The following is a 13,076-nucleotide window of genomic DNA, read 5'->3' as shown; positions in this document are numbered from 1 at the left end:
TACAAAAACACACACACAGTGGGTTGTGAATGTCAGTCAGCAACACCACAATGACAGAAAAATGAGGTCAGTATTAGTAGTTTTCCCCCTTCAAGAAATATGTTGCTAAAAAGTCTAAAATTAACGCTAAAATCATCACAGATATGTTTTTAACATCAGCAGAAATGGTTCAAAAATACACCTCAAATATATTAATATAGTCCCTGTTGATATTTAGGTCAAAATGTTGCATTGCTAACAAAAAGTAATCACACACGGCTCTCTGAAATAATCATTAGCAAATATAATCATGTTATCGTCTCATATGACTGCCACGATTTCTTATACTGTGTATGTTGCAACTCTGTGGGTATTTTGTCCAACTGTTGTTGCCGTAGCTGTAGCTCCATTGCTGTAGTAATTATTGTTAAACACCGTGTCACTACTTTTAATGTATTCATGCAAAACGTCAATAGAAGAATATCCTGTTAGCTTACTTTATGCAAAAACTGGGTTCTTTAATGCTCCTATCAGGGTTTATTTATTATGAAAATAGATTAGATGTGGGCCTAAAAGGTTTTGGCTGCTTTGGAGGCGCTAATCACTACGCAGACTACGTAAAAGAACAGCTAATGTACATTTTTACCTAACTGTTAGTGCATTTTAACTGACTTTCAAATAAGAAATATCAACGCCACAATGCTTAATCTACTCAGATGGTCTCATTAAATAATCCACCTAAATCTGAACATGACTTTGCCTTCTTACTCACCCTGCTGTAATATTAATTTATTAGGCCTCAGATTATCTTGCAAGATTCACCATCTTACACGTGTTTCCACTCCAGTGATTTCATTTGCCTTTGGGTTGTATGGGCGCCACATGGCTGTTTGTCTTTAGAGGGAAAATATATTAAATACACAAAAAAACTATTTTTACTGGGGCTGTGAGAACTTAAAAATGGACGCTTTAAAACGACAAACCGTGCCCGCTCCATTACGAGCCTTCTGTTTATCGTAAATATTTGGAAATGATCGGGTAAAAATACACGACCATGGCTACGCCTCCACTGCACGTTTCAGCCAATAGCGTCGAGACTCTTTTAAAGGTGTCAAGGGGCACGCGGTGGAGTCTCACTTCCTGGTTGAAGATGGCGGATGAGAATGAGACAGCACCGATGCCGGAGAAAGAAGATGTAGAGGATCACGCACACTGCAGCGACTGTGAAAATGAAGAGCACCACTTTGACGATGGGTAAGGAGGCAGGCTTACTCGGTCGGTGGCGTAAAATACGTCACGGCTCTGGAGATTTTAACAAAATTAACTTAAACTAAACCTCGGTGAGCAGTCGGGATAGACGGCCATCCTTCGACGTTGTCCAGCCCATTTTCTTTCATCCTATTGGTTAGTAGCAACGTTCGCTTGCTTGTTCTTTCATCCGATTGGCTGAGAAGGATGTCTTTTCCAAATATAGGCTGGACTTAGCGTTTTCCTAAGTATATGGTTAGAAAGGAGAAAGCAAAGTGCGTTTAGAAGCCAATTTTACACCAAGACGCATGTTTCTGTTACTCATAAAACTTGCAGAAAAAATAAACTTTTAACTAAATTGATAGTTTCCGGTGTTCTTCGCATGCCGTTGCTGTGTTGACGGTAAATGATGCAAATCACGTTTGCGCCAGCTGACATGTAGCGTATTAGCTTGCATGCTAGCGTACCTGGCATTGTCTGTGTGTGTGTGGATTCGGTGCAAGATCAAAAGTGAAACAAGCACAAACGTGCATGCAAAAAGCACTCAGCTTAAACATAATATACCTGGGCCCCGGCGTTGTGAAGTGAGGGCTTTGAATTCCCTCTTTAGTCACATAATTGTTCACGATCTTAAAGCAGCCTAGCTCGGTTGCTCTTACTCAGTACAAGCTTTGATAGAAACCCTGTTTTTTTTTTTTGTTTTTTTTATTGTATTTTTTTTTAAAGAGAGAAGTGGTGTCACATATGAAACCGCGTGTCCGCAAAGCAGCTGACCTTTGTTTTTAGTAGAACAAGTGGAATAAGAATGCGTCTCTGTAAGATAGTTTTCGCAAACATCTGATCACTAACTGGAGGAAATCTGACTCCACAGCCACGCGTTTCCGTTTTTAGAGACACAAAGAAGCGAATAAAGATAAAATCTGAGAAATAAATTAACCTAATGTTGCAGAATTCTACCTCAAACCCACGTTGCTGTATGGCTAAAGTAGGGTGACCATATTTTGATTTCCAAAAAAGAGGACTCTTGGCTCAGTCATGAAGGACTTGCTTAAAGAAACATATTTGACATATTTAAAAGATTCCTTCTCTGTGCAGTTAATGGATTGTGAATTGTAAACTATGTCATATAGGCTTTTACAAGTCAACAAGTGCAAAAAAACCTTAAAAGCCCCTGAATTAAATAATGGTACAGAAATAATGCCTCATCTGCATAAGAAAAATTACCAGTACTGGGTCTGTACGAGTGAAATCTCTTTTGCAGTTCGTCTGAAAAGATGCACTTGCGCTTTGGGATCTTTTAAACAGTTGCTGTGCGCTGTCTGTCCCGTCTGTGAGCGCAGAACAACTCAGAAAGCAGCAGTTTGGGGATGATGTCACACACATGGGTCCTCTGTTGGAATATAGGAAAACCCGGCCTTTTTTTTTTATCAATCTCAAAAATCCCCCCGGACAGAACGTGAAAAGTGGACATGTCCGGGGAAAAGAGGACGGTTGGTCACCCTAGCTAAAGTGAAACATATTCCCCTGCAGGTCTTTGAACCTTCCTGCACTCAGAAACAATTGTTTGGCCCCTTAACTGCTCTACCCTGTTGAAATGGAAAGTGGGAGAACAAACCATTGAATGTTTTGTTGTCCATTGTTCCAGTCACTTGCTGGGCTCTTGTACATACAGTACATAAACACACACGCACAGATACTCTTCTTCTAGATGTCATCTGATTCACCATCTGTGCTGGTGTTTCAAATACAGGCTGCGTACTGGCCTGCATTTCTCCCCTCTTGGACACTAATGAGATTATCCTGTGTAAGTATGTTGCCAGAAGATGAAGTAGCTGGCTGGAGATATGTGGCTTTTCTGGTTGGAGCAGATCAGAAGAGAGGGTTATTCTGAAAATCTGCACTCACTTCTAAACATCCTGCAAACAACTTGGGAATTTCTGTATGTTTTAGCTGAAGGACTGGTTTTATTGTGTTTTTAGCTGCCCTAGAGCTACACCTCGTGTTGTTAGTTTAAACACACAGCTACTCCTCGGCTAACAAGGCTTTGCATCAGCAATGAAATGTAAATTGTGTTGGAAGTGTCGGTGGTTTAATAAGCTTGGGTGTTGTTTAAAAGCAGATCGCAGAAAATAAATTTCCACCATGATTTTCTTTTCTTCTGAGATCAGTCTTAAAAAGGATGCCATCTATTTCTGTCCTGTTCCAGTGAGAGGGGTCTTGGGGACGACACTGGCGCCAAGAAGAAGAAAAGGAAGCAAAAAAAGAAGAAGAAATCTGGTGCCACAGAAGCAGCTCAGGACCCCCTTGCCAAGGCATGAATTTATGCATTTCTGTCTTAATGGGTTATAAACCTAACCTAAAAGGAAAGGAGAAACGGTCCAGTTAAGGTGTAAACTACTAAAATCACAGTTTAGATACAGAATGGTTAAAGACTGTTTAGATAGGATCGACTTCTGTTTGTTGTTGTCTTGTTTGATGTATATTTGTGTTTACTTCCCAAACAGGTGAATTCGTTGCCAGCTGATAAGCTACAGGAGATCCAAAAGGCCATTGAACTGTTCTCTGTTGGCCAAGGTCCAGCCAAAACCATGGAGGAGGCCACTCGGAGGAGTTACCAGTTCTGGGACACACAGCCTGTGCCCAAACTAGGTATGGTTACAGATGGCGTAGTTCTGTATTTCATGCCAATATGTAGCTTATAGGTCAAATCTTTAGGGATTGATAAAAGAATGTTTTTGTTGTTGTTTTGGGTTTTTTTTTTTCTGCATGTGGACAAAAGTGGGCTTACACAGATGGTCAGTTAACACAGAGTGAACAGAAGGGAAAAAGGCTTGTGCTTATGACTCAAGTATGCAAAAGCTCGGTACAACAGCATTATTTTGCAATCTGTTGGTGAAATGTGCCTGGAATTGTGAAAGAAATTGATGATTAGGCATGGTTATGAGGAAGCTGCACATCTATTTCTCTCATTTCAATATACCGCAGATGTGCTCTTTTTGTTTGCAATCTGGTGAATCGGGAGGCCATTTGAGTACACTGACCTCATTTCATGTTCAAGTATCCAGTTTGAGATTACTTGACCTTTATTATATGACATGGTAGCCTACTGGAAACAGCCATCAGAAGATGGGTACACTATGGTCATAAAGGGAATCACACTGTCAGCAACAGTACTCAGGTAGGCTGTGGTGTTTAAATGTTGTTTTATTCTGAGGGGCCCAATGTGACCAAGGAAGCTTTCCCCACACTGTTGCTTCACTGCCAGTATCCTGAGCTGTTGGCAACATAAATCTATGCCGAACTCTGACCCTACCATCCGAATGTCACAGCAGAAATTAGGACTCATCAAACCAGGCAGTATTTTTCCTGTCTTCTGTTCTGCAGTTTTGGTAAGCTGAATTTTAGTCACAGTCTCCTGTTCGTAGCTGACAGGAGTGGCACCCACTGTAGTCTGCTTGAAGGTTTGACTGTTGTGCATTTAGAAATGCTCTGCTGCATAGTTTTGTTGTAACAAGTAGTTAATTGAGGTCCTGGTGCTTTTCTATCAGCTCAAAGGAGTCTGCCTCTATGCTCCTTTGACATCATCAAAGCGTTTTCTCCCAAATAACTCACTGGATATTTTCTGGCCATTCTCTGTAAGTCCTAGAGATGGTTGTGGGGATAATCAGTAGTAGATCAGCAGTTTCTGAAATATTCAGACCAATCCATCCAGCACCAACAACCATGCTACAGTCATAGTCACCTAAATCGCCTTTCCTCCCTATTTTAATGCTTGTTTTGAAATTCAGCAGGACATCTTATCAATGTCTATCTGCCTACATGCACAGAGTTGCTGTCAGGTAAAGGGCTGATGAGAGATTTGCATAAATGTTGGGAATGTGTACCTAATGAGGTGGCCAGTGGATGTGCCATTGCTTTCTGGTCTTCTAAGAGTGACGGTCTAAAAGAGTGTATATAATTTGCAGGTTTTTGTGCTTTGTCAGACTTCTGTTTACTTTTCCTTCAGGGGAGACGGTGACATCACACGGCTCCATTGAACCTGACAAAGACAACATTCGAGAAGAGCCCTACAGCCTCCCGCAGGGCTTCAGCTGGGACACCCTCGACCTAGGGAACCCCGCTGTGGTAAGAAAGCATATAAACACTCACAGCAAGCATGCACAGGAGGAATTCGTCTTTCAGTAACAAAGTCCTGGACTCGTGGTGCTTTGCACTACATTTTGTTAAGAAACTAGTGTTTTGTTTTTTATTCCAAGTTTGTCCTCTCAGTAATTATGTGACTGTTTATGCAGAAGTGCTTGTTGTTTGGTCAGAGTGTAGTAGCAGTCCAATCAGAAACTTTGTCCTTTTGTCAAATGTTCATTGTAGAAATGTGGTTTGGTTTTGTTTTTTAATTTGGTGCTCTTGACTTTTTAAGATGACTCTTATTCTTTTCTTCTCTCCACAACCAGCTCAAGGAGCTTTACACCCTTCTCAACGAGAACTATGTTGAAGATGATGATAACATGTTCCGATTTGACTATTCTCCTGAGTTCCTGCTCTGGTAATTTCTCATATTTAAATATTGTTCAAATATTAATACAAGTGCATAGAAATGTGTGGCATTTTTGACTGACCTTGTCCTCCTCAGGGCCCTGCGACCTCCTGGCTGGTTGCCTCAGTGGCACTGTGGAGTGAGGGTTAACTCCAACCAGAAGCTGGTTGGCTTTATCAGTGCCATTCCTGCCACCATCCACATCTATGACATGTAAGTAAACAGAATAGTTTGGCGGGGGGGGGGGAGTCGGTATGTTATTCTCCGTCCATTATTTACTTCCCGATGGAACTTGTTTTGTTTCTATTACTGGCCTATGACTAGTATTTCTAATAGATTGTATTCAGTGTGTTATTGAAATAAATAAATGTCTCATGATTGTTTTTTTTTTTTCTGCTTTAGAGAGAAGAAAATGGTTGAGATTAATTTCCTCTGCGTCCACAAGAAGCTTCGCTCCAAACGAGTCGCTCCAGTTCTGATCAGAGAGATCACCAGACGGGTCAACCTGCAGGGAATCTTTCAGGCAGTGTATACTGCTGGAGTGGTACTACCCAAACCTGTGGGCACATGCAGGTGGGTGTGACAGGGATATTTTCTAACCCCAAGCCCTAGGGTTAGATTTCATTCACTGCTTAAATTGGTACTTAATGACGTTTCCTTCGTGCAGGTACTGGCATCGCTCTTTGAACCCTCGAAAACTAATTGAAGTGAAGTTTTCCCATCTGAGCAGGAACATGACTATGCAGCGGACCATGAAGTTGTACCGCTTGCCAGAGGTTGTTGGCGACTAACACAAATTTTCAGTCACTTTAGAAATCGCCTCTTTCTTCCAGCATGTCTTTTAATGTATTCGTCCTTGTCATCGCTCTTTCAGGCCCCAAAGACTTCTGGTCTGCGGCCAATGACCAAGAAGGACGTGCCCGTGGTGCATCGCCTCCTCCGTGAATATCTGAGCCAATTCAACCTGGTGCCAGTCATGAATCAGGAAGAGGTGGAACACTGGTTGCTGCCCCAAGAGAATATTATTGACACTTATGTGGTGGAGGTAAAGAATCCAGAAAAAATCTTTGAGGGGAAAAAAAAACCCTTTAAAATTCTCTCCAAGTAACTAAGGGTTACTTTGTTGTCATTACAGAATGATGGCAAAGTGACAGACTTCCTGAGTTTCTACACTCTGCCCTCTACCATTATGAATCATCCTGTGCACCGCAGTCTAAAAGCGGCATACTCCTTCTACAATGTGCACACCACCACCCCCCTGCTCGACCTGATGTCTGATGCCCTCATCTTGGCCAAATCGGTGCATGTTCAATCTTTAAAAACATGTTCTCTGAAATGTTTACTTTCAAAAACCTAATAATTTTTCCTGTTTCTTTATTCAGAAAGGGTTTGATGTCTTTAATGCACTGGATCTAATGGAAAACAAGACTTTCTTGGAAAAGCTTAAGTTTGGCATCGGTGATGGGAATCTACAGTATTACCTGTACAATTGGAAGTGTCCCAGCATGGGGCCGGAAAAGGTGCGTTTCTGAAATGACTTGTTTCTTTTAAAAGATTTCGTTTTGGGCTTTTTGCCTTTTTAGTGACAGGTTTGCAGTGAAGAGTAGACAGGAAATGGGGGATGGAGTGCAGGAGAAGATAGGGCAAAGTGCTGCAGGTTGGCAAATGTGGGCTGCTGCATTCCTGTCATATGGGCACCTGCTGTAGCACAAATATGAAACTATCTTAAGGGAATTTTAATGTTTCAGGTTAATTTACCAAAAGATATAATTGTTGTCTGTATTAATTTTGGGTATAAATTGTTCTGGTATCATTGTGCTGCTCACATAAGTATTTGCTTTTTATGGTTGTTCATGCAAGAGACTGTTTAACCTGTCACTGCAGTTGGATTCACACTTGTATTGCAGTTTTGTTTGTGGCATCATGTATTTTATTTTATTTTTTTAAAGGCTAATTGTTCACATCTTTCTCATGCATCTAGCTTTTCTGTTACATTTTCATCCAGTCTCATGCAGTACTACTACAGATGCCTTACATGTGCCATAGTGACTCCTGCACAAACCCAAGCTACATTTGTGACTGTTTTCATAACTGCTCCGTTGCTTCTTTTCCAGGTGGGATTGGTTTTGCAGTGACATCCCTTCTAATGCAGAAAGCAAGTGGCACCATCAGGTGAGGAGGTGGCACAATCGCACTGGCCACCTGACAGATGAACTGATGACCTCCTACTTTAAGAATGGAAACCCACCGCCCATTTTTACTTTTTGACCTTTTGAACTTTGACCTGCACTACCGCTGCCAGGCAGGGAGGCAGGGGGGAGTCTTCAGCTCTTCCCTCCTTCCTCGATCACATGGACCTTAAGCCATTGTAGTTACCATCCCAAACAACTGTACATCTGAAAGCTGTCTTGATTGTACCATACTCACAAGAACAGTTTGCACAGGTTACTGGATACCAAACGCTCATTGTTGGTGACAAAGCATACCGTATGTGTAAATAATGTCAAACATAACTGCGAATTACACCCTAACGCATACAGACTAGAGTCTACTGTTTGTTGGAAGTGCTTTTTGCAACTACAATAATTCTGTCATCCTTAAGTTTTAGAGATAAAAATCAAAAGGATCAAAATTATTTTAAAGAGAAAACGGCTGAAAAGGTGAGATAATAAATACCAAAAGTGTACACAAGAATAAGGGCTTCTGTTTTAGAGTTTCCTTGTCAACAGTTTTTTGTCGTTTGTATTTTGCTTATCAGAGTCGGTTCTGGCAGTAATGGAGGCATTTGAGCAAAGCTTGAAGATGAATTCCAGAGAAGGCATTTATTTTCTGGAGTTTCTTGTCATTAACTTTCTTCGCCACAGCTTGCTGCACTAACTAGAACCCAGTTACACAGACTGATTAACAGTTCAGACAAAAAAGTCAATCATTTTCTACGTGGTTAGACTGCAATGGAGAGGTTTAAGGCATTCTGATCAACATTTATAAGCAGGGATACAATTTATAAGGACACCTTAAGTTCACAGGGCTCCAGTTGCAAAATCCACCTTAAGAAGTCCTTCGATTTGGCTCTCACTGTATACAAGTCTTAAGGGCAAGGGTTTTTTTTTTAAGCTCAGTATGCAGATTTTGCTTGAGGGAATCACACAGGATGTCTTAAAGAGTCAAAAACTTAATGTATAAATGTTGCAAACTGTAATAGACCATAAACAGTTGGAGACAAGTTTACATATTTGATGAGCTGACATCACTGATAAGGTACTTTTCCCTGCTACAAGTCCACAATATTATTAACAATCATAAAATTTTGCACCTCACACATCATATTTAGCTTACACTGACCATGCCATTAGGTAGAGTAGGTGGGTGTTGGAACTGGACCTGTGAACAGCAGTCTGGACTTGCAAGACCTGCAGCGTGGATGGATGATAACTGGGGAAATGCCCCAGTTAAAATATTTTGTAAAATGTTGGTTCTATTTGCAAACGGATGTAAAAAATAAAATAAATAAAATAAAAAATGAATGGTGCAGGAAATGCATGAAAAATATGTAGATGTTTCTTTTAGGGTTGGAAGGGTGTAGAGCAGGGGTCGGCAACCCTGGGCACGCGTGCCACAGTTGGCATGCGAAGGGTTAAGTGATGGCAAGACCATAGCTGGACTGGCCACCGGGCATACCGTGGCTTGATGGATTTTTTTTTTTTTTTTTTGGTAACGGTATAAACAATGAAAGTGGTGGATTGGCCAGATGCTGGTCGGTGTGTAGAAAAAAACAAAACAAAACTCATTTGTTTGGTGGTGGCTATGCCGGAGCCTCCACAGATTCATTAACATTAATAAGTGGTGGAGGCCAGCAGGTGGATGAGAGAAAGGGGAGGCAGGAGAAGGAGAGACCCGAGGCGGCCGCCGGTCCGAGTGTCAGGTGAACTGAACTTCAGGTAAGAAGTTATGACCTGCAGTCTGTCTGGGTCAGATATAAACCAAGTTTAGGTGGAGTTTATTTTCGTTGTGCTGACTTTTTACAGTCAGTTACAATAACTCGTACTGCGTGCTAGCTAGCATGACGGAGTGTCTATACAGCTGGGTGGGTGCTATGATGTTACTGATAGTGAACTTTAATTCACAAGCTTAGTAGAGTTGCCAACCATCCCATACAAAGATGGAATCGTCCCGCATTCAGAGAAAATATTAGGCGTTTGGTGTTGAGCTGAGAAGGGACGCAGTTTGTCCCGGACTTCAGCTAGAATGGAAAAAGGCACAAAGGTGGATTTATTCTGTTACTCTGCACAGCTGCCTCTTCTCTCTCCCCTGTTGCTACTTCAATCATGAAACTGGTCAATCATAAGCTGATCGGCTTTTCTCTCTTGTTTGTTTATCGCCCACTTTGCGCCAGAAAGAGGAAACCGCCGGATGTCGCGCTAAACAACAGCAGCACGTTTAAGCTTGATCAGCTGTTGTTAGAATTTATTTAATATTTCTTTCTAGTAGCTGATGTTTGCTGGAGCCACAGCTGTAAAACCTGCTGGTCATGATATCGGTTTGGATATCTGGTGAGAGGGAAACATGAAGATGAAACCAGGAGATGTCCTTACTGAATCATTAGAGCTGAAGAGCTGATGGAGAAACAAGTTTATCTTTAAGGTGACATGAATGAGTTGAAGGGTTGGGTTGAATATTAACAAACATGCCATATTGGCCCAGTTTATTTCTCTTATCATTGTTGTGAGGAGACCATAAATAGCGTTTGTATTTTCTGTTGTACAGTTCATTTGCTATTGTGGAGTTCTTGTTATGGATAAAAAGTGTCTTTTTTTTGTTTCAAAACAGCTGATAACTATTTGCTGATAGCTGCCAACATCTGCGAACAAATATTCTATAAAGTGGTTCTATATATTGTGTAACTGTTCATACAGAGCGTTATTAAATTTATTGCTAATGCAATCATATGGCACACTGACTTCTGAGGAAATTTTAAATGGCACTTGTCATCAGAAAGGTTGCCTACCCCTGGTGTAGAGCTTACTGTGAGGTTTTGGTAAAGTCTGATTAAATGGGTGTTAAATATAGCTGTACTTAAATAATTTCCTCCCCAAATACACAAATGAGGGTTTTAAGAAGCTTTGAAACATCACACAATGTTCCTCGGCAAATAAGTTTAATAAAATGTCTAAGATAAGCCGGAGCGAGGAATTCTGTAACTGCAAAGGTGGAAGGTGTTTACCTTCTAGGCAACTTTTTAAAACCTTATTACGCAGAGACAGCCCAATTGTAAGATAATTTATTAGCATTATTGTAAGGTCCTTACCTTACAATGTAAAGCGCCTTGAGAAAACGGTTTGTTTTTGTTTGTTTTTTTTGTTTTTTTTAATAGTTAATTTAATCAGTGGTTTAACAAAAGTAAAACACTGCAAAGAGATGTTGTGGATCATGTACACTACCCTGCTGAAAAGACAAATTTTATGCTTTGGCCATGGAACTTTTACAAATAAGATGAACACTGCTTTATGTGAATAAAGCAGCAGCAAAACACAAGGACGATAAAAGCAGCAGCAATAAAAACGTAATAAATTCATTAGGACACAGTAAATTTCAACTTAAAAACATAATAAACACCAAAGGAAGCTGTCACGTTGAACTTGACGGTAATTGGTCGAAATATAATAACGCGTCCCAAAAGGGAGCTTCTGATTGGGCAGTTTCGCCACCTGTCAGTTATGTGGGCGGTACTGATCCGAGCTGTTAAGTAAAGGCTCTGGTTTTTGATGGAACCCAATGAGGAAGTGAACGCCGTGACTGTGCAGAGTGGTTTGGGAAGGGGCGCAATAATGATCGCTGTGAGCATTATTTGTGCGGCGATTGTCATATTTTTATTACATTATGTCTTCGGCGGCCGCGGGCCTGATCCCTTTGAGAAGGACACTCGTGAACCGCTAAAGAAGAGAGTTTACGACAAGAAAGAGAAAAATAAAGTGCTGAAGCAAGGTGAGTGAAAGGTCCATTACACGCGGAGTTATGCAGGTCACGTGTCAGCCTTTGCATTTGAACTATTCAAGTCAACTATTTGACTCATTCTTATTTATATTTGTTTGTGGATTTTTATAAGTCAGCAGACAGATGCTTAGCCAGAACTGAAACTGGAAGTTGTTGTAAATTGTGCTAATTTCATGCACTCCTCATATAAACATATATAAATAGATATAAGATGAGATCTGTGGGTTTGGAATGGACGTTGCAAAGTTTATAAAAGTGCAAGATTCCTTTGGTACTTTTGCCAAACCAAGACTGCAAAAAAAAAGGGGAGCAGCCTAAAAATCTCAGATAATCTCTGCACAAATAAAAAAAAGGAAGAAGGAAATCTGGACAAAAACTGGAGATCACAGTCTACAAATTTACAATAAACATGACTTGGATATTTTATGTTATTACATTGGGAAAAAATATGAGGAAAAAAAGTACTACAAAAATGTGTAAATGTCATACTATAAACTAATAAATAAGTCACAAAAAATAGTTTTTTACCCCTCAAAGTTAGAATCCTATAAATATACCCAGTCTGCTGATTTTTTTTTTTTTTTTTTTTACCCCATTAAACTTCCCATTTTATTTGGTTTGAGAAATTGTAGTTATATAGTAAGTTGTAGTAATAGCCTGAATACACCATGGTATGAAAGTGAGCAAAACAGAATATCTGGAGTTTTTGTGAAACATCACACAATGTTCCTCGGCAAATAAGTGTTTTTTAAACATTTAATAAAATGTCTAAGATAAGCCGGAGCGAGGAATTCTGTAACTGCAAAGGTGGAAGGTGTTTACCTTCTAGGCAACTTTTTAAAACCTTATTACGCAGAGACAGCCCAATTGTAAAATAATTTATTAGCATTGAGAAAACGGTTTGTTTTTTTTTTTTTTTTTTAATAGTTAATTTAATCAGTGGTTTAACAAAAGTAAAACACTGCAAAGAGATGTTGTGGATCATGTACACTACCCTGCTGAAAAGACAAATTTTATGCTTTGGCCATGGAACTTTTACAAATAAGATGAACACTGCTTTATGTGAATAAAGCAGCAGCAAAACACAAGGACGATAAAAGCAGCAGCAATAAAAACGTAATAAATTCATTAGGACACACTAAATTTCAACTTAAAAACATAATAAACACCAAAGGAAGCTGTCACGTTGAACTTGACGGTAATTGGTCGAAATATAATAACGCGTCCCAAAAGGGAGCTTCTGATTGGGCAGTTTCGCCACCTGTCAGTTATGTGGGCGGTACTGATCCGAGCTGTTAAGTAAAGGCTCTGGTTTTTGATGGAA

At 40.2% G+C, this 13,076-nt stretch overlaps 1 protein-coding gene across 1 annotated transcript; it reads left to right on the top strand.

Annotated features, from left to right (window-relative positions):
* The first annotated feature begins 1,018 nt into the window (after nucleotides 1-1,018).
* On the top strand, nucleotides 1,019-9,308 carry nmt1a (N-myristoyltransferase 1a). The gene is made up of 12 exons (XM_026164276.2): nucleotides 1,019-1,233; nucleotides 3,434-3,539; nucleotides 3,732-3,876; nucleotides 5,234-5,352; nucleotides 5,679-5,770; nucleotides 5,858-5,974; nucleotides 6,164-6,334; nucleotides 6,429-6,537; nucleotides 6,636-6,806; nucleotides 6,897-7,061; nucleotides 7,144-7,281; nucleotides 7,876-9,308. The coding sequence occupies exons 1-12, from the start codon at nucleotides 1,034-1,036 to the stop codon at nucleotides 7,894-7,896; spliced, it is 1,554 nt and encodes a 517-aa protein (XP_026020061.1). The 5' UTR covers nucleotides 1,019-1,033; the 3' UTR covers nucleotides 7,897-9,308.
* The last annotated feature ends 3,768 nt before the right edge of the window (nucleotides 9,309-13,076 follow it).

The sequence above is a fragment of the Astatotilapia calliptera genome, chromosome 4 (assembly GCF_964374335.1).
Source record: "Astatotilapia calliptera chromosome 4, fAstCal68.1, whole genome shotgun sequence".
NCBI classification, from domain to species: domain Eukaryota; kingdom Metazoa; phylum Chordata; class Actinopteri; order Cichliformes; family Cichlidae; genus Astatotilapia; species Astatotilapia calliptera.
The sequence above is the reverse complement of the archived record's forward strand: the minus strand, read 5'-3'. Positions and strand labels throughout refer to the sequence as shown.